The 21,759-nt window shown below is 46.3% G+C and overlaps 1 protein-coding gene across 1 annotated transcript in view; it reads left to right on the forward strand.

Annotated features, from left to right (window-relative positions):
* Window positions 1–21,759, forward strand: part of NID1 (nidogen 1) — an 89,972-nt gene that overhangs the window by 55,377 nt on the left and 12,836 nt on the right. The window contains exons 13-14 of the mRNA XM_054501877.2: window positions 15,997–16,224; window positions 18,848–19,020. Coding sequence (XP_054357852.1) covers window positions 15,997–16,224; window positions 18,848–19,020 — 401 coding nt within the window. The remainder of the gene's footprint in view (window positions 1–15,996; window positions 16,225–18,847; window positions 19,021–21,759) is intronic.

The raw sequence follows: 21,759 nt of genomic DNA on the forward strand, positions 1-21,759 counted from the left end.
ACATAAGAAAGCTACAACATGCATAGTGAATGAGAAACGAAAAGTTCAGGGCAGAGGTTACCTCTGTAATGGGAGAGAGAGAATTGGGACTGGGGAGGGATACATGGTGTGTCTTAGTCTGTTTGGGGCTGCTCTGGCAAAATACCATACACGGGGAGTTTATAAACAACAGAAACTTGTTTCTCACAGTTCCAAAGGCTGGAAAGTCTGAGATCGACGTGCTGACAAGTTGAGTGTCTGGCGAAGGCTCACTTCCTAGTTCACAGGCGGCCAGACATCTTTCTGCAATGTCCTTATATGGTAGAAAGAGCAAGAGGTCTCTTTGGGGACACTATTATAAGGGCACCACAAAGGCCATTCATTAGGGCCCCCCTTTCATGACCTAGTCACCTCCTGGTGGCCTCACCCCCAACGCCATCACCTTGGAAGTTAGGATTTCAGTATATGAATTTGGAAGGGGACATAAACATTCAGACTGCAGCACAAGAGCTGCATCTGTGTTTCTAATGTTTTATTTTTCAGTCGGAATATGAATACAGATATTTTCATCATATTATTCTAAATTGTGTATGACTAAAATACTTTATGAAGACTGGACGCAGTGGCTCATGCCTATAATCCCAGCATTTTGGGAGGCCAAGGCGGGTGGATCACCTGAGGTCGGGAGTTCAAGACCAGCCTGACCAACATGGAGAAACCCCGTCTCTATTAAAAATACAAAATTAGCCGGGTGTGGAGGTGCATGCCTGTAATCCCAGCTACTTGGGAGCCTGAGGCAGGAGAATCACTTGAACCTGGGGGGCAGAGGTTGAGGTGATCCAAGATCACACCATTGCATTCCAGCCTGGGCAACAAGAGCAAAACTCCATCTCAAAAAAAAAAAAAAAAAAAAAAATTAGCTGGGCGTGGTGGCGCATGCCTGTAATCCCAGTTACTCAGGAGGTTAAGGCAAGAGAATAGCTTGAGCCCAGGAGGCAGAGGTTTCAGTAAGCCAAGATTGCACCACTGCACTCCAGCCTGGGTGACAGAGAAATACTCCATCTCTAAATAATAAATAAATAAATAAATACTTTATGAAACGTTACACGGAGAAAAATAATACACAGTGTCATCTGGTCTCCTGGTGCCTATCATAGTGAAGGACAGGGATCATACAACACTTATTTGTTACTTACTGTATACAGAAGGGGCTAGTTTCCAAAAGAAAGCTAAACTGGCTTTGAAGGTGAGCCAGTTAAGATCATGGCTACAGCAATGTCAATTGATGACAGACAAACTATAAGAAATTGCGATTTGTTCCTCTCTGTCTTCTGCACGCTGCTCCACACCCTGTGTATGGATTGTAAAGTTAGTTTAGTGGCTTGCTGTTCTCACTTTCTTTTAAATGGCATGTTGAAATAGCAAACAATAATCTAGAAAATATCAGAGTGAGGAGAATGTATGTAGTAGGAGTAAGTATTGTTTCATGAAGCAATACTTGTATGTATATTTGTGTATGTGCATGGGTGAGTGCATGCCAGCATGTGTGCGTGTGTGTGTGCACATGTGTATGTGTGTCTAAGTGTGCATGGGCTGGTGTACTGGGATGCTGAATAAAATGTATTTCTTTCTGTGGGTCATGGTTAGAAAGTTAGAAAGCCACCATATTAGTTTTCTATTGTTGCATAACAAATCATCCCCAAAGTTAGCCACTTAAAACAATAAACATTTATTTTCTCACAGTTTCTGTGGGTCGGGAGTTCAGGAGCAGCTTTCCTGGGTGGTCCCTGGACCCAGGGACTCTCATGAGGTTGTTGCTGAGACATTAGTCGGGGCTGTGGTCTTCTGTGATGGCAAAGAAGGATCCCTGCTGAAGGACCCGCGTGGTTCTCGGCAGGCCTCAGTTCCTCGCAACATGGGTCTCTCTACAGGGATGGCTAAGTGTCTTCAAGACCTAGCAGCTGGCTGCCTCCACAGCAAGTCAAATGAGAGAGAGAGAGAGAGAGAGACTGACCAAGATGGAAGCCCCAGTCTTTTATAAACGAATCTTGGAAGTGACAAGTATCGCTTCTGTTGATACCATCAGTCTCGGGCCATCCCTCTTGCAGTGTGACAGGGGTCTGCCCAAGTATGGAAGACCAGGCGGTGGGGAGAATGAGGGCCATCTTGGAGGTCGGCCACCATAGCCACTGACCCTGACCTTGCCTGGACAACATCTGAGGGAATGTAACTGGCTAGGTTTTTGTAACATAGGGGAGTTTATTAGAGGATCAAAGAGAGGCATAAAATGTCTTGGGTTAGAAATGTAAAACCTGGTCCAGGAGTTTAAGAACACCCTGGACAACATAGCAAGATCCCATTTCTATCAAAAAATTTAAAACTTCTAGGCATGGCATTTAAAAATTAGCACACACCTGTAGTTCCAGCTATTCACAAGGCCGAGGCAAGAGCATCACTTGAGCCCGGGAGTTCAAGGCTGCAGTGAGCTATGATCGTGCCCCTGCACTCCAGCCTGGGGTGACAGAGCTGGACCCTTTCCCCAAAAAAATTTAAAAATAATCAACAAAATGAAGCTTTCCCTCAACCCTGCATCCCTCTTTCACTGCCATCCCCTCTCCCTCCTCCCCTTTATAGTTTAACTCTTCATCGAGATTGTCTGGAATTGCTGCCTCCACTTCCTACTCTCTCATCTTCCATTTTTTTCCTATCTTTATATTGTAAAAATAAAACATAGATGCAAGCAATATGTAGTTCAAGGAGTTACTCTAAGGTGAGCCTGGTTGTTACTACCACTCAGATCTTGAAGTAGAGCTTTACCAGCAGCCCCAGGAGCCCCACCTGCCCCAATCATAGCCTCTTCTCTCTCCTCAAAAGCAACCACTAACCTGACATTTGTAGTTATCTCTTCCTTGCATTTCTAATAGCTTTATCACACTTAAGTGCATTCCTAGTCATTGTAGGTTTGGTGCTGCTCATTTTTCTATCTATAGTTTTCTTCTCCATCCCTTTCTTTTCCTTGCATTTGGTCTGTTGAAGAACCCATGCCTTTAGATATGTAGTTTCCCACAGTCTGGGTCTTGCTGATTGCACACTCATTGTACAGCACTACATGCTCCTTTGTCCTCTAAATTGCCTGCAGATTGTCAGAGGCTTGATCAGACTTAGATTCAATCCTTTTGGCAAGACAATAGGTCGTGGTGTGATCTTTCATCGGGAGTGCATGTCTGCTTGTCTCACTTTTTGTGATGTTAGGAGCTATTGATGATTACTGCCTAGATCCATTAATTTCTAGGGGGTGACAAATGGTGATATTCTAATTTCATCATTACTTTCTCATTTATTAGTTGGAACTCATGCTCATTATCTGGGTCCACTCATTTCTAATGGGGGGAGCAAAATGGTGATAGTCTAATTCTATTCATTGCAACGAAATAACAGCTAAAACTGTATTTGTAATTTGGAAGTGGAGAGGTAGCTTTATTCGGTATATGGGTGGAGAAGCAGAGGACAGTCAGTTTCCCAAGAGAAAAATAAAGCAAGTGAGTGACAAGGAGACAGGAGCTCTTAGTTCCTGACAGTTGTCTATTTCTGGTTCCAGTCCCTTTTTTGATTCACATGACATAACTATATTTTCATAATAAATTCTTCCTTTGGGTTTAGGTTAAGTCAGAGTGGTTCCTGTTACTTTAGTTAAAGAACTTTGACCAGTGAGGGCACTGTGCACATTTATGATGATATTATTACTATTAGAAAGTGCGGGCTGGATAATTAGCTACTATGCTCTGTACAGAAGTTAGTTGATGTTTATAGATTTTTGTTCATTTTAAAATTCAGGTAAGCTGTTTTTGACCACTTTTCCTTTCTGACGTGTCTTCACTAAAGAATGCCTCCCTAAAATAATATGAATAGATATCTACTACATCAAACAATAGTTTAAAAAAGTGAAATTTTTATCTAGTGGAAGAGATAATACTAAAGTAATAATAGCTAACACTTATATAGCACATAATTTTTGCCCAGTATTGTTTTAAAAATAGCAAAATGTAAGGTAAATTAGAAGAAATCTTTTTAGTAAATGAAATTTTCTGTCAAAGTTTATGGCATATGAATCATTTTGCAATCAGAAAAAAACAGACAATTGGTTCAAATATTTTGAGAGTTGTATCTTACAAAATTATGATCGTGTGTTATTTATGGTTTCCAAAAGCAGTTGTTTAGGTTCTTGTGTTTAGACTGCCAGTAAATATGCTTTCAGCAGAACAGAACACTCTTGCGTCTTCAAAAAAAAAAAAAAAGCATTACAATTTGCTTTTGAGATTTCCTGGCTCTCTCCCCATCCCCCGCCTATATCTGGACCTTCTCTTCCCTGGTCTTTGCTTACATTTTTTTGTTTGTCTGTTTTTTGTTTTCTTGAGACGATGTTACCCAGGCTGGAGTGCAGTGGTGTGATCTCGGCTCACTGCAACCTCCGCCTCCCAGGTTCAAATGACTCTCCTGCCTCAGCCTCCCGAGTAGCTGTGACTACAGTCGCACACCACCATGCCAAGCTAATTTTGTATTTTTAGTAGAGATGGGGTTTCACCGTGTTGGCCAGGCTGGTCTCGAACTCCCAACCTCACTGATTTGCCCACCTCAGCCTCCCAAAGTGCTGGGATTACAGGCATGTGCCACTGTGCCGGGCTCCATCCTGCTTAAGTTTGATCCCACTCTCAGCACTGTCTTCCCAGCGTGATGCCCTGACAGCCCAGTCAATTTCGTAGGGTCTAGCTCTTCCAGCCCCTTTAGTCTTTAACTTTTTTTTTTTGAGACAGAGTCTCGCTCTGTCACCCAGGCTGGAGTGCAGTGGCATGATCTCGGCTCACTGCAAGCTCTGCCTCCCGGGTTCACGCCATTCTCCTGCCTCAGCCTCCTGAATAGCTGAGACTGCAGGTGCCCGCCACCGTGCCCGGCTAATTTTTTGTATTTTTAGTAGAGACAGCGTTTCACCGTGTTAGCCAGGATGGTCTCTATCTCCTGACCTCGTGATCCACTCGCCTTGGCCTCCCAAAGTGCTGGGATTATAAGCGTGAGCCACTGCTCCCAGCTTAGTCTTCAACTTAAAGTAAGAAAAACCCTCCCAGTTTTGCTGCTGTTTTTACATTGGCCTGCAGTACCTTCTAGAGTGCCTGTTAGCGCTGGGGCTTGCCTGTTCCCACACTGTGAGATGCTCTGCCCCTTTCCTCTGCTGTCTTCCACACAAAGATGACAAGTTGGTGGTGTGTCCCTTCACCCTTCCTTATCACCGTGTTGCTTTGTAAATGTCACCCGTGGGCTATGGATTTTGTTATCTAGTTAATCCATCTGGAACTGGGCTCTAAAAAGTAAGTGCCTGCATTCTTCCAGAGTCTCTCATTCTCTCTCTAACCACTGCAGTCAGCTTCTTTCCCCACCACAACACCCAAATTGCTCTCATAAAAGTCAGCAACAACCCTCCCTTTGTTAGATCTGAGGCCTCGTTTCTTTTTCTTTTTTTCTTTTTTCTTTTTTTTGAGACAGAGTCTCACTCTGTCATTCAGGCTGGAGTGCAGTGACACGATCTCTGCTCACTGCAACATCTGCCTCCCGGGTTCAAGCGATTCTTGTGCCTCAGTCTCCTGAGTAGCTGGGATTACAGGTGTGTACCACCACGCTTGGCTGCTGTTGTTGTTGTTGTTTGGGACAGGATCTCACTCTGTTGCCCAGGCTGGAGTGCAGTGGCTCCATCTCAGCTCACTGCAGACTCCAACTCCCGGGTTCAAGCAATCCTCCTGCCTCAGCCTCCTGAGTAGCTGGGATTACAGGTGCTTGCCACCACACCAGGCTAATTTTTGTATTTTTAGTAGAGACGGGATTTCACCATGTTGGCCAGGCTTATCCTGAAATCCTGGCCTCAAGTGATCTGCCCACCTCTGCCTCCCAAAGTTCTGGGATTACAGGCGTGAGCCATCGTGCCTGGCCTGAGGCCTCATTTCTTGATAGCACTTGGCACAGTTGGTCTCACCCTCCTTCCTGAAACACTTTCTTCATTTGGTATCCAGGACAGCACACCTCAGGGTTTTCTGCATTTCTGGCTGGTGCATGTCACTGCTGGTACGATTAGCCCCGCTGAGTGCATGAAGATATGGGGGTTAGAGAGACTAGATAATTTGTCCGAGGCATCCAACTAACTAGTAGCATAGCCAGGACCAATAGTTAAATATTTCTTAAGCATCTCTTGTGTGCCTGTCACTGTGCTTGACACATGAACAGTAAAACGACTCCACCCTGGAGGAGTCTGCACTGTAACTGGGCAGGAAAAGGGAATACTTGAAATTAGCAGTGAATAACTACTAGTTATTCACTAGGAGGGACAACTACTAGTTATTCACTAGGAGGGACAACTACTAGTTATTCACTAGGAGGGACAACTACTAGTTATTCACTAGGAGGGACAACTACTACTTATTCACTAGGAGGGACAACTACTACTTATTCACTAGGAGGGACAACTACTACTTATTCACTAGGAGGGACAACTACTACTTATTCACTAGGAGGGACAACTACTACTTATTCACTAGGAGTGACAACTACTACTTATTCACTAGGAGTGACAACTACTACTTATTCACTAGGAGTGATAACTAGCAGCAGGAAGCAGAGATGCAAGTGGGCTAAAAAAGCTGGGGAAAGTGAGAGAGGGAGGATTTGCACTCAGCCTTGAAGGACAGGTGAGATTTGAATAGGAGGCACGGAGGAATAATGAGGAGGAGGGGCAGTCAGGCAAATGGGGGAGTTGAGGTTGAGGAGGGTCCAAACCAGGCCACCCAAAGGCTTGAAAAGCTCCCGGTCTTGATGCCTGTGGCCGCGTCTGACCGCCACCTCCTTCCCTTGTGACTCTCACACGGCCTCATTTCCAAATCCGCGGAGTCATCGCTGAGCCTGTGGTTCCTCCATCTCTTCTTTTTCTTGAAGTCCTCTGTAACCTAACCCCAGGAAGCACAAAGTCAACCGTCCTCACCAATACCTGGAATTTCTTGACTTCCTATCCGTCTGCACTCTCAGCCTGCAAAGCTCTTGTCTTAAGTCAGTTCAGCCACTGCGCCTAGGCTGCTGCGGCTGGGTGTATTGGAGACACCGCAGATTTATCGTCATTTTTTTTTTTTTTTTTTTTGACAGAGTCTCGCTCTGTTGCTCAGACTGGAGTGCAGTGGTGCCATCTCGGCTCACTGCAACCTCCGCCTCCCGGGTTCAAGCGATTCTCCTGCCTCAACCTCCCGAGTAGCTGGGATTATACGCATGTGCCACTGCGACTGGCTAATTTTTGTGTTTTTAGTAGATACGGGGTTTCACCATGTTAGCCAGGCTGGTCTCGAACTCCTTGCCTCAGGTGATCTGCCTGCGTCAGCTTCCCAGAGTGCTGGGATTACAGGTGTGAGCCACCGCGCCCAGCCTGATTTATTGTCTTTAATGTCAGCCAAGCCCCTGACCAAGGCAGGTGTGGTGCTTTTCCTCTCTGTCCTATAGCAGCCTGTCCAGACCACGGCCAGCCGCTTCTCCCACTGTGCCACTGACCAGGGCCCTCATCTTTTGCACTAGCCTGTACAATCAAGGACTCTCCTATTTAGCCCTTGCAGGGCGGCTGGCTGATGGCAGCTTTCACTAAATGCTTATAACACTAGTGAGTAAGTGCTTCACGTGTCCATGGGGCTCTTGACCTGAAAAGTATGATGACTACAGTGATTTTAAAAGCCTGCAGTGGTAGAATTTCGGGAGAGGAAGGCAGCCAGGAGCCAAGAGCTGCTCCAGGAAACAGGTGTGATGAAACTCAACAATGCAGTTTCACACCGCGACAGAAGAGACTGCACACAGAGGAGGAGTGCGAGCTCTCTTCCATGCTGGTTTACAACCTTTCTGTTTTCCCTTCTTTGTTTGCCTTTTCCTAACTGTGAGTTCAGTGCCCCTCCCTGGCCATTCGTCTTCCTCTCTAGCCCTGTGAGAATGGGGGTAAATGTTGGGAAGGGACGTGAAGAGAGTTCATAAGTAAAGAAAGCTGTCATCACCATTATTGTTATTGCTATCACTATTATTAGTAGTGTTGTTCTTAGTGGCCCCTAGGAACATGAGGATGAAGACCATGTCAGACGGACATTGCCCCGTTGACTTGTAAATTCCCCTTCTTGGAAATTTGGCAGTCTTGCTTGGACTAACAAGTGTCTATTTGGCAGTGAATGAGATGGGGCTATAAGCCAGCAAAATCTCAAAGCCAGGCTGGGCGTGGTGGCTCAAGCCTGTAATCCCAGCACTTTGGGAGGCCGAGGCGGGTGAATCACGAGGTCAGGAGTTCGAGACCAGCCTGGCCAACATGGTGAAACCCCGTCTCTACTAAAAATACAGAAAATTAACTGGGCGCAGTGGCAGGCGCCTGTAATCCCAGCTACTTGGGAGGCTGAGGCAGGAGAATCGCTTGAACCCTGGAGGCAGAGGTTGCAGTGAGCTGAGATTGCACCACTTCACTCCAGGCCAGGCGACAGTGATATTCTGTCTCCAAAAAAAAAAAAAAAAAAAAAAAAAAAAAAAAATTCTCAAAGCCAGCAGAGACCAGGGACTGTTCACTGCACCCGAGTGACCTTGTCCAGAGATGTGTGTCCCAGAGGTGCATGCTCAGAACCTGTGTAGGCCCTGGGAGTAGCTGCCCCTGTAGTGGGGCGTGGACTCTGTGCAGGAAGATGCTGAATAAACAGCACCTTCCCAAACAAGTTCCATTCTGAGTAGCCCATGGGTTCTCCCGCGGTTGCATGTCATCTCTTCCCACAGAGTCTTGACATCTGTGAGCACCTCCCCTCTCTCCACTCTGCTGAGTATATGAGAGGCTACAATGGTCATTTATTTGAATGAACACAGAGAAACCAATTTAATCAAGCAAGGGATGGAATGCAAATCCAAGGTCAAGAATGTACTTTCTTCTTAGTTCTCCTTCTTGTAAACCAAAAAGTATCTGAGACAAGTCTCAATCAATTTAACAATTTATTTTGCCCAAGTTAAGGACATGCCTGTGACACAGCCTCAGGAGGTTCTGATGTCATGTGCCCAAGGTGGTCAGGCTACAGCTTGGTTTTATAGATCTTAGGGAGACATAAGACATCAATCAATACAGGTAAGATGTATGTTGGTTTCGTCCAGAAAGGTGGGACAACTGGGAGCCGAGTGTAGGAGGGAGAGCTTCCAGGTCATAGGCAGATTCAAAGATTTTCTGATTGTCAATTGGTTATTATCTAAAAACCTGGAACCAATAGAAAGGAATTTCTGGGTTATGATAAGGGCTTGTGGAGACCAAAGTTTAATCATGCAGATGAAGCCTCCAGGTAGCCGGCTTCAGAAAGAACAGATTGTAGATGTTTCTTATCAGACTTAAAGAGTCTGTTCTGCCAGGTTTTGTTGTTGTTGTTGTTGTTGTTGTTTTAATTGAGATAGAGTCTCACTTTGTCACCCAGGCTGGAGTGCAGTGGCGCAATCTCAGCTCACTGAAACCTCCACCCCCTGGGTTCAAGCGATTCTCGTGCCTCAGCCTCCCAAGTAGCTAGGATTACAGGCGCCTGTCACCACGCCCAGCTAATTTTTGTATTTTTAGTAGAGATGGGGTCTCACCACGTGGCCAGGCTGGTCTCAAACTCCTGACCTCAAGTGATCCACCCGCCTCGGCCTCCCAAAGTGCTGGGATTACAGGTGAGAGCCACAGCGCCCGGCCTATTCTTTCAGTCTTAAGGTCCGTGTTGATGTTAATGGTAATGAGACATGGCCAACCCTCCCCTTCCTCTCACAGCCTGAAGCAGTTTCATAGGTTGATTTTGGAATGCCCTTGGCTGAGAGGAGGGGTCCATTCTGATGGTTGGGGGACTTGGAATTTTATTTTTGGTTTACACTCTGTTTCATTTTCCTCTCATTCTCTTTGTCCCCCCACCTTGAGAAAAGTCACCCCAGACTTTCTGCCATTCCTCAGATAAGTATCAGGTCTTGAATGCTTTCTTCCCTAGCAGCTCCAGCTAGATGAGTAAGAAGACGCTTGTCTGAGTCATCAATGTATCAACCAGAAACAAGCTCAGGAAATGCGTCTTTAGCATCCCCACTACCCCCACCCCATCCACCAGGCCTTTAATGGAAAGTTTCCCATGGGGGCCTGGGAGACTCAGCACGGAGCTCTCCCTAGAGCCCCTGGGCTGCTCCCACTGTCTGCTGGCCCAGGAAGTCCACCGAGATCACAGCTTTTTATAAACACACTTGAGATTCTATTTCCTGAGTACAGTTGAGGTTCCCCCTCCTTTTTACAAGTTCAAGATACAGTACTTCAAAGTTCCACTGTAAATGCTAGATCCCTTGAGATTTTGTGTGCTGACCAAATACTTTGTTAACACAACTCTGTTGGCCACATAAAGTGGAACAACACTTACTGCCTGAAAAGTTTTGTTTGGTTGACAGCACACAGGATAGCAGTTTTGTTTTCTAACTGGAAAAGCACCACTGTATGCAGATGTGATTGGTAGGAAAATGGGTCTGTGGATGCACAGGTAATTTCGGTGAATGTGCTAAGGTAATGTGTGTACATCATTGTTGTCATAACAGGTTCAATGTGAGGGAGCCAACTGAGCACTGGCAATGTGGACGCCAGATGCCAGACCGGAAGGGCGGGGCTAGACCGGAAGCCCAGAGACCTAGGTTCTCGTTAGAACTGAGCCACCAACCAGTGCTGTGGCCTGAAGGAGTCTCAACTTCTCTGAGTTCCAGTTTCCTCATTTGGTGTAAAAACTGCAGTTGCTTATCACGTAGGATTGCAATGAGAATCAAATGAAATATATCTGTGAATGGAAACAGCTTATATGAAAACTCTAAAACCCTATGCCAATGTAAAATTTTGTGGAAGTAAACACGTTTTACATTCAAGAGTGAACAAAACCAGATGGTTTTTTTTTTTTGAGACGGAGTTTTGCTCTTGTCGCCCAGGCTGGAGTGCAATGGCACAATCTCGGTTCACTGCAACCTCTGCCTCCTGGGTTCAAACGATTCTCCAGCCTCAGCCTCCCGAGTAGCTGGGATTACAGGCGCCTGCCACCACACCCAACTAATTTTTGTATTTTTAGTACAGACGGGGTTTCTCCATGTTGGCCAGGCTGGTCTCAAACTCCTATCCTCAGGTGATCCACCCACCTCAGCCTCTCAAAGTGTTGGGATTACAGGTGTGAGCCACCAAGCCCAGCTAGACATTTTTTATTCTAACCAGATGGCTTGCTTGTATCTTTGTTTGGTGCTTCCTACATCAAATGTTTTGTTTTGTTTTTTATATTAATTAGCCTCTGGGACAAAAGAAAAGCATGCATAGTTTTCTCTTGCCGGGTTCAACAAATACTTTTCTGGCATGCTAACTGCTTCTCACCAAGGGAGCAACCACGTTAAGCAAGCCAACATGAGAAATGGCAACACAGACAAAGGTACTTCAAATATTCACTGGCAACACACTTGTGGAATATCATTGTGTCTACCTTGCGGGGATCCGGTTGCAAATGAACATCTGGGTGCAGAGCTTGAAATGTCTCTGCGTGCCTTGTCTCGTCACCGCCCACTGACTCCTCAAACAATCCTATGAGATCTGTTATTACTGCCATCCCTGTTCCACTGCTGCAGGAGGCACAGCTTAATCTGTATCATTGACACGTGCAAGGTGACACCAGAAGTAATGGAACTGAGGCCAGGCGTGGTGGCTCATACCTGTAATCCCAGCACTTTGGGAGGTCGAGGCGGGTGGATCACCTGAGGTCAGGAGTTCGAGACCAACCTTGCCAACATAGTGAAACCCCATCTCTACCAAAAAAATTCAAAATTAGCCAGACATGGTGGTGGGCACCTGTAGTCTCAGCTACTTGGGAGGCTGAGACAGGAGAATTGCTTGAACCCAGGAGGCAGAGGTTGCAGTGAGCTGAGATCAGGCCACTTCACTCCAGCCTGTGGAAGACAGAGTGAGACTCTAACTTAAAAAAAAAAAAAAAAAGTAATGGAACTGAGAATCAAAAACATTCCCAGGTGCAAAATGCTGAGAAATATATAATAGTCTATGTGATTATAGTATATTTTTTATTATTAACATTTTAGTATATATTAATTAATGTACACATATGTAAACATATATACAAATAAGTACATATTTCCCCTTGACATAACTAGTAATGCCCTAGAGCAGGGGTTGGCAACTATAGTCCCCATAGGCCAAATCTGGCCCACTGTTTGTTTTTGTAAATAAAGTTTTATTGGGAAAGCCACACTCATTCATTGACGTATGAAACATGATTGCTTTCATGCTACAACCACAGAGTTGCATAGTTGTGACAGAGACCTCATGGCCCACAAAGCCGAAAATATTTATTCTTCCTCTTAACAGGAAAAGTCAGTTGAGCCCTACCATAGACCTATTCAACCACTATCTTCTACTCATTCAAAAAAGCACAGAGGAGGCCAGGCGCGGTGGCTAATGCCTGTAGTCCCAGCACTTTGGGAGGCTGAGTCGGGCAGATCACCTGAGGTCAGGAGTTCAAGACCAGCCTGACCAACACGGTGAAACCTCGTCTCTACTTAAAATACAAAATTAGCCAGGCATGGTGGCAAGCATCTGTAATCCCAGCTACTCGGGAGGCTGAGGTAGGAGAATTACTCGAACCCAGGAAGCAGAGGTTGCAGTGAGCCGAGATCACGCCACTGCACTCCAGCCTGGGCAACAAGAGCAAAACTCCATCTCAAAAAAAAAAAAAAAAAAGCACAGAAGACTGAGACAGGAAGATGACTTGAGTCCAGGAGTTGGAGGCCAGCCTGGGCAACATAGCAAGACCCTGCCACTTAAAAAAAATACATAAAGTGGCCAGGCGTGGTGGCTCACACCTGTAATCCTAGTACTTTGGGAGGTCAAGATGGGTGGATCACTTAAGCTCAGTAGTTCGAGACCAGTCTGGGCAACCTAGTGAGACCCCATCTCTACTAAAAATACAAAAAATTAGCCAAGTGTGGTGATGCATGCCTGTAATTCCACCTACTCAGGAGGCTGAGGTGGGAGGATTGCTTGAGCCTGGGAGGTGAAGGTTGCAATGAGCTGAGATTGCACCACTGCATTCCAGCCTGGGTGACAGAGTGAAATCCTGTCTCAAAAAAAAAAAAAAAATGCAGTGAAAATGGACAGAATTAAAAATAGAAATACAAATTATATGTTTTAAAAAAAAGCACCTAGGCATTCCTTGGCTCTCCAGGCCTTGTGGACGATCTCTTCTTTGTAGCTGCTGTCTCCTGGGCTCCTCTGTCAAGGCAGCCACTCACCGAATTGTAAATATGTGTTCAGTTGTTGGCTTCCCTCCAGACTGTAAGCTCCCTGAGGGCAGGTGCTATGGGTTATTCCTGTGTGCATCCCCCAGCACAGTCAAGTAGGTTCTTCTTGGATTTTGGGTATTCGTTTTGTTTTTTGGGGGACAGGGTCTTGCTCTGTCACCCAGGCTGGAGTGTAGTGGCGTGAACATGGCTCACTGCAGCCTCAAACTCCTGGGCTCTAGAGATCCTCCTGCCCCACCCTCCCAGGTAGCTGGGACCACAGGTGCATGCCACCACAGCCAGCTAAGTTTTTTATTTTTGGTAGAGATGGGTCTTGCTGTGTTGACCAGGCTGGTCTTGAACTCCTGGGCTCAAGTTATCCTCCCTCCTTGGCCTCCCAAAGTACTGGAATTACAGGTGTGAGCCACTGTGCCTGATGGAGTAAATGCTTCTTGACTAAATGTTAAAGTGATTTTTTTCATGGAGATAGACAAGGAACAGCTCCTTAGAGTCAGTGTGATACAAGTATGGGTGGGCAAGCCCAGATCACCCTGGGAGCTCACAGAGGGGATTGGACTCAGCCTTGGGGAGCTGAACAGGCTTCCTGAAGGGAGTTAGGTGCCTAAGCTGATTTCTGAAGGCTTAACCAGACAGGGAGAAGGAGAGTCACAAAAAGAATAGCACATGGAAAGACCTGGGAGGGAGAGGCAACAAGACGTGGATGAAGTATAGCTCTTAGCAGTCAGTGACATGGACAATGGGTACCTCCTGCCAGTGTCTGGACATTGCTTTGTGTGGTCGATACTGCAGAGGCTACAACTCTGGACTGGTGACTGAACTCTAACCAGTGTGGAACCCAGTACAGCTTGGAAGTTGTTTATTCCAGGCCATAGCTGCTTATTAGCAATTCCTCAGCTTTAGAAGTACAGCTGTCCCTCAGTATCCATGGGGCATTGGTTCCTGAAGATACAAATCCACAGATACTCAAGTCCCTGATATAAAATGGTGTAGTATTTGCATATAACCCATGTACACCCTCCCATATACTTTAAATCATCTCTAGATCACTTACAATACCTAATACAATGTGAACGCCATGTAAGAAGTTGTTATATTGTATTGTTTAGGAAATGATGACAAAAAAGAAATCTGTTCATGTTCAGTACAAATGCAACCATCCTTTTTATTTTTCCAAATATTTTCAATCTGTGGTTGGTTGAATCCACAAATGTTGAACCCATGGATATGGAGTATTCACTGTATTTCCCTGTCTTAAGATCTGAGTTGTACAGTTTACAGGTCAATTTCCATGCCAAAAAGCAGGACGTAAATAAAGGAAAACATACAAATGCTGGTAAATGCACTTGGTGGTATCTGTTCCCTGAAATCTTTGGCCTTGACTTGTCGGTTATCAAGAAGCTTGAGATGCTAGCATGGCCAATATGGTGAAACCCCGTCTCTACTAAAAATATAAAAATCAGCCAGATGTGGTGGTGCTTGCCTGTAATCCCAGCTATGTGGGATCGTAGGGCAGGAGAGTCACTTGAACCCGGGAGGCATAGGTTGCAGTGAGTTGAGATCATGCCACTGCACTCCAGCCTGGGCAACAGAGTGAGACTCCGTCTCAAAAAAAAAAAAAAAAAAAAAGAAGCTTGAGATGATAAAAATGACACTTTTAGAAAAAACAAACACAAAAATTTCTTAAAATAAAACTCAGTGATGTTCAAAATGGATAAGCAAAATATGATCTGTCCCTACAATGCAATGTTATTCAGTCATGAATATGAAGCGGGTTCTAACACATGCTACCACTTGGATAAAGCTTGAGAACATTCTGCTAAGTGAAAGATGCCAGACACAAATGTCACATGTTGTATGATTCTGTGTATACGAAATATCCAGGATAGGTAAGTCTGCAGAGACAGACTGCAGATTGATGGTTGCCAGGGGCTGGGAAGAAGGGGGAAACGGGGATCTACTGTTTAATGCATATGGGCTTTCTTTTGGGGTGATGAAAATGTTTCAGAACTAGGTAGAGGTTGGTGGTTACTTAGCATAGTGAATGCACTAAATACCATTGAATTGTTTACTTAAAAATGGTTCACTTGGCAGGGCGCAGTGGCTCATGCCTGTAATCCCAGCACTTTGGGAGGCCGAGGCAGGCGGATCACCTAAGGCCAGGAATTCGAGACCAGCCTGGCCAACATGGTGAAACCCTGTCTCTACTAAAAATACAAAATTAGCCAGGCGTGGTGGTGGGCGTCTGTAATCCCAGCTACTCGGGAGGCTGAGGCAGGAGAATCACTTGAACGCGGGAGGCAGAGGTTGCAGTGAGCCGAGATGGTGCCACTGCACTCCAGCCTGGGTAACAGGAGAGAAACTCCATCTCAAAAAAACAAAAAAAAGTTCACTTTATGTTCTATCAATTTGCTTCAATTCTTTTTGCCTCAATTTTTAAAAAATGTTTTAAAAGGAACTACCTAGGAGTAAAAAGGAGATGTAAATATCATTTTGTTGACAGTTAAACCTATTCAATAATAATGATGTTTCTGCATTTTGAATAACTGATGAAACAAAACCCCTCGTGGTTCTGAGCGAGCTGCGAGGACTCCTGCAGCCCCTCCAGGGAGCACTGACGGATAATGCACCTGACAGCTTTCTTGTTGCCTGTTTCTCTGATAGAGGTGGAGAAAACCCGGTGCCAGCACGAGCGAGAACACATTCTCGGGGCAGCGGGGGCGGCAGACCCGCAGCGACCCATTCCTCCGGGGCTGTTCGTTCCTGAGTGCGATGCGCACGGGCACTACGCGCCCACCCAGTGCCACGGCAGCACCGGCTACTGCTGGTGCGTGGATCGCGACGGCCGCGAGGTGGAGGGCACCAGGACCAGGCCCGGGATGACACCCCCATGTAAGTGGGTGCAGGCCGTGCTTGGGCGTGTGTCTGAGAAGGACCTCGGGGGACCGGAATTGCTGAACACGCACTTTGCTCTTCTGCTGGCCCTAAAGCTTGAACTGTTTCACTGGCTCCAGCCCCACCCCCTCCTGCTGCACCCCTCTTCCCTCTCACTTACCCCGCTCCTCCCCATGCTTCCTCTCCTCCTCACCCTCTCTGTTCTCTTGCCCTCTTCTTTCTCTTTCCCCACCCAACACACACACGTTTAGGGTGTAAATACCCAGTGGGACCTGCCACAGCAGTACCCTTAATGGTAGCAGAGCAGCTGTGTGTGCTCCAGGCCTCCCAGAAGAGCTCTCTGCCGAGGGAGGGGTGGAGGTGGAATGTTCCTGCACTGGGACATGGCAGGGATGGTGGGGACCAACCTGAACCCTTCCCCAGGGCTCTGTGTCCTAGGCAGTAGGACCTGTTCAGACCCTTGCAACCCTTGCCTCCTTCAATCGTGCCCTAGGGCCTTTAGTTACTTGGGTTGATTTTCCAATCCAAGGAGCAAACAGCCACAAAGCTTTCTGCATGAGCTGGTTCTAAGACCATCACCGGAGGCAGTGGGAAGCTGCTGTCCTGGGGGACAGGGGCCCTGTGTGAGGCCCAGCCTGGTGGCTGTGTGACTCTGGACAGACACCTTCCCCAGCCTCAGCGTCCTCAGTCTCAACCTAAACATGAGGCAAAATAACCCCGAGAGTGATTCCCAGCTCTAAAATTCTGCTTCTGTTGCAAATGTAGAAATTGGTTATTGTCACAAATTACCAAAAGCGAATATAATGAATCTTTGAATCTCTACTCACAATTTAGCTAATAATCATAGATTGATCTCCTATCAAATATTTCCCCAAAGCTGCTAAGAAACAGTAAAACAATTACTCAGAAACTTCACTCATTCACCCAGCCAACATTCACTGAGGGGCCAATGCTGTGGTGGGTGCTAGGATATCCAGAGGAAAGTCACGGTGCTGAGCCCCCAAGAAGCGGAAAGGACGGTGAATAAACAGGAACAGCGTAGGGAGATGACCTTTTGGAGAAGCAGACAGCGACCAGGGAGCCGAGGAGGAATCCTGGCTTGTGTGGGGCGGTGGGCTCATGGGTGAGGCTTTCCAGAAGCAACACCATGTGAGCCACGTTTCTAAGCCTGCGTATTGGTCATGAGGGCAATGAGGAGCCTGGGATGGGTTTGGAGCAGGCGCCCATGTGAAGCAGGGTTTAGTTTTAGAATATCACTGGCTGGGGGCGTAGAAGCTGAGAGACAGGCTTGACAGTCCCTGGTGGGAGGAGGTGAAGGCTGTTGCACTACTTACGATGAATCCAGGTAAGAAACGGATGGATTTCAGAGATATGAAAGAGGTCGACCTGATTGGTTTATGTCACCGATTGGGTGTAATAGGCAAGACAGACAAGAGAAAGTGACCTTGGGGACAACCTTGTCCAGCTCTCACTGTAGACAGCGGGAGACCAGGCCCTGGAAGATGCATGCCCTGTGCACACAGCAAGTGAGCGGGCGGGGCCAGGACAGGGCTCAGGTCTCCAGACACTCGATCAGCCCTCTTAGCCCTCCTTACTCTGCAGCACAGCTGTGTGTCCCTCCTGGGACATTGTCTTATCAAGTGAATCAAGGAGCCGGGCCAAGGGTTGAGGTCAGCAGATAGGAAGGCAAGCCTGATTCTGAGGGAAAAGGAGCCCCTGGCCATGATTTTGTTCTTGGAAGCCCATAAACGTCATGTTCTTGCTTGTCAGGCCCCAGGCTCTCCCATCCCTGTGGCACTGGGACAGAGTGCACTGTATGGGGCAACTCACTGTGATAGGCTCCTCCAGCATGAAAAAGCTCAATAGCTTGCACTAGAACCTGGCTCCCTGTGGGCAGGGAGTTCAGGGATGCTGTTTTCACTGTTGTGCTACCACTGGTGCTGCTGGTGCTGCTGCTGGTGCTGCTCTTATTTGGTTCACTCCTCTAGCGCCAGTACCTAAAGCAGAGCATGGGTAGCCAAAGCTTTTCTATTAAGAGGGAGGCCGGCCGGGCACAGTGGCTCACACCTGTAATCTGAGCACTTTGGAAGACCTAGGTGGGCAGATCACTTGAGGTCAGGAGTTCGAGACCAGCCTGGCCAACATGGTGAAACCCCGTCTCTACTAAAAATACAAAAATTAACTGGGTATGGTGGTGCATGCCTGTAATCCCAGCTACTCAGGAGGCTGAGGCACAAGAATCACTTGAACCAGGCAGGCAGAGGTTGCAGTGAGCCAAGATCGCACCATTGCACTCCGGCCTGGGTGACAGAGCAAGACTCCATTGCAAAAAAAAACAGGAAGGCCAAGCCATTTTTTTTCACATGACCTTTAATGCTGTGTATTACCTTCTTCATCAGTGCCCTTTGATTGACTAAGGGCTTTCTAATTCTGGTGCTTTCAGCTCTAAAATGGGCATTGTGTGGCTGTGGCAGTTTGTGGTGCCATGAAGGTGACGTGACCTGATGTGTGGGTGTGTGTATGTGTGTGCATGCGTGCATGTGTGTGGGGGTGTGGGGGTGTGCATCTGTGTGTTCCTGGTACACACGGGCCTCACTCACTGACCCCTTCTGCCATGCAGGTCTGAGTACAGTGGCTCCCCCGATTCACCAAGGACCCGCGGTGCCTACCGCCGTGATCCCCTTGCCTCCCGGGACCCATTTACTCTTTGCCCAGACTGGGAAGATTGAGCGCCTGCCCCTGGAGGGAAATACCATGAGGAAGACAGAAGCGAAGGCGTTCCTTCATGTCCCGGTGAGTGCTGGCTGATTACACCTGGTGACAGCTCCTGCTTCAGTGACCTGGAGAAACAAGCAGGACGAGGTCAGACCAGAACCCCAGGCTCAACCCCTGGAACCATGGGTGCTCATTCCATGTGGCCCTGAGTGACCATCTCTAGATGGGGCCACTGTATTGCTGAGCTGCTCGTGATCTTTCCGTTCCCCTGCCAAATTCATAGTGATTCATCTTTCAGCAGCTGCTCAATTTAAGAGCCTCATATCTGCTCTGATGTAGCAACAAGCATTGGAGTTTTTAGAGGCTTTCAAAGCTTCAGAGATGCATTTTGTGATTTAGGGACTTTTTTTCCCATTAGATAGAGGTTGGGCAATTCAGAAAAGCCGTTTGGTTTTATCTGATCCTGACCCCTGCCAAGAAACCAAACCTGAGACCTGCAGGCTTCTACTACAAGGCTGAGTCAGAATTGCTGGAGCAGTGGGAGGGGCTGTGAGGGTCCCATGAGGAGTGAAGGAGAGGGAGGGTCTGAGATCACTGACTCTTGTAAAAGAAAGCCCAGCAGAAAGCCCTATCATTCCTCACTGGAGGCACAAAGTCTACCTGAAGATTCTTGGTAAAGATGCTACTTGGGCCATCTTGTCTGCCACAGGCCCAGCTTTCAGTTTTTCTTATCTTCCTCCTTTCTCTACCCATTGTGTTTTCTTCTTTTTCTATTTACTCTTCCTGAATTGATCTCCATTTCATAGATGCCACACACAGCCACATCCCTTCTTTGGGACCAGGGAGGAAACATGAGCAAAAAAGTATCCAAAATCAAAATACTTTTCAAAAGCCTCTTGCAAAGAAGTCTTTATGAGATTCATGTCCTTTTCCTACACAAAGCCCTCAAATGGGTTCCCTCTTCACTCAGAATAAAATCCAGTCCTTTGCATGGCCCTCAAAGCCCTATAGGATCTGGCCTCTGGCTCCCTCTCCCACCCTGTTCCCTACCACTCTCACCTCACTTACCGGCTTCAACCCTCTGGCCCTCTGGCTGGTCCTTGAACACACCAGGCACATTTCTGTCTCAGGGCCTTTGCACTTGCAGTTCCCCCTGCCTAACAATTGCACAGTTCACTGCCTCACTTCATGCAAATTTCTGCCAAAATATCGTCTCTCAGAGAGGCCTGTCCTGATCCTCCTGTCCAGACAGCAGCCACCACTGCTCTCTAGCTCTTTATGCTGCTTTGTATTTCATCAGAGCTCTTGGCACTATGTGATGCATTAAACACCCATATTTGTGTTGTGTATCTGACACGTATCTTCCTATTAAAATATCAGCACCACAAGACAGGAACTGTTCATTTCTTTCATGGAGGTATTGGTTTCATGTGGTATTTCTAGACCCAAAACTGCTTGGCATATAGGAAGCACTCGAAAAAATATTTGCCGAACAAATGCATGCATGATCATTGTATTCATCTATCGCCTTGCTGAAAATGTAAACCTTGAAGATCATCTGTGTCATTTCCATCTCCAGCACTTGCTCTCAGGTAATAGGAATGTGTTACATTCGCTGTGAAAGACATTCTTTCCCAAGACCAAGGGGAGAGGCTAAATGTCATGTGAGGCAATAAAAAGCAGATAATTTACAGCCTGGGCAACATGGAGAAACCCCATCGCTACTAAAAATACAAAAATTATCTGGGCATGGTGGTGCATGCCTGTAATCCCAGCTACTTGGGAGGCTGAGGCACAAGAATTGCTTGAACCTGGGAGGCAGAGGTTGCAGCGAGCTGAGATCCTGGGCGACAGAACGAGACTCTTGTCTCAAAAAAAAAAAAAAAAAAAAAAAGCAGATAATTTAAGTGGGCTAGGTGGTAGGTGGTGGAACGGGGAATGCTGAAACAACAGGATAAACATTCACCATCTTTTAAAAACCTGTTGAAAGTGGTATTAAGTATATAAACAATGTTATGCAACTATCACCTCCATTCATCTCCAGAACTTTTTCATCATCCCAGACTGAAGCTATTAAACAATACCTCCCCATTCTCCCTCCACCCATGTCCTAGCCCCTGGCAGCCACCATTCTACTTACTGCCCTTATACTTTTGACTTTTCTAGGTACCTCCTAGAAGCAGAATCATACAGTATTTGTCATTTGTGTCTGGCATATTTCACTTAGCATAATGTCCTCAGGTTCATCCATATTGTAGCATGTGTCATAATTTCCTTCTTTCTTAAGGCTGAAATCCCATTGTACGGATCTGCCATATTTTGTTTATTTATTCATCTATCAGCAGTTGCTTCCACCTTCTGGCTTTTGCAAATAATGCTGCTATGAACACAGGTATACAAATATCTGTTTGAGTCCCTGCTTTAACTTCTTTTCGATACATATACCAAAGTGGAATTGCTGGATCATACAGTAATTCTATATTTAATTTTTTGAGAAACAACCATACTGTTTTCCACAGTGGTTGTACCATTTTACCTACTCACCAGCAGAGCACAGGGGTTTAAATTCCTCCGTATCCTTACCAAAACTTGTTGGCTGTTTTTGTTTTTAAATGATAGCCATTGTAATGGGTGTGAAGTGGTTTTGATTTGCATTTTCCTAATAATTTATAACATTGAACATCTTTTCACGTACTTACTGGCCACTTGTATATCTTCTTTGGAGAAATGTCTACTTAAATCCTTTTGCCTATTTTTTGATCAGTTCTTTCGTTGTTGTTGAGTTGTGGAAATTCTTTATATATTCTGGATATTAAC

This window comes from Pongo pygmaeus, chromosome 1 (assembly GCF_028885625.2).
Source record: "Pongo pygmaeus isolate AG05252 chromosome 1, NHGRI_mPonPyg2-v2.0_pri, whole genome shotgun sequence".
In the NCBI taxonomy this organism is placed as follows: domain Eukaryota; kingdom Metazoa; phylum Chordata; class Mammalia; order Primates; family Hominidae; genus Pongo; species Pongo pygmaeus.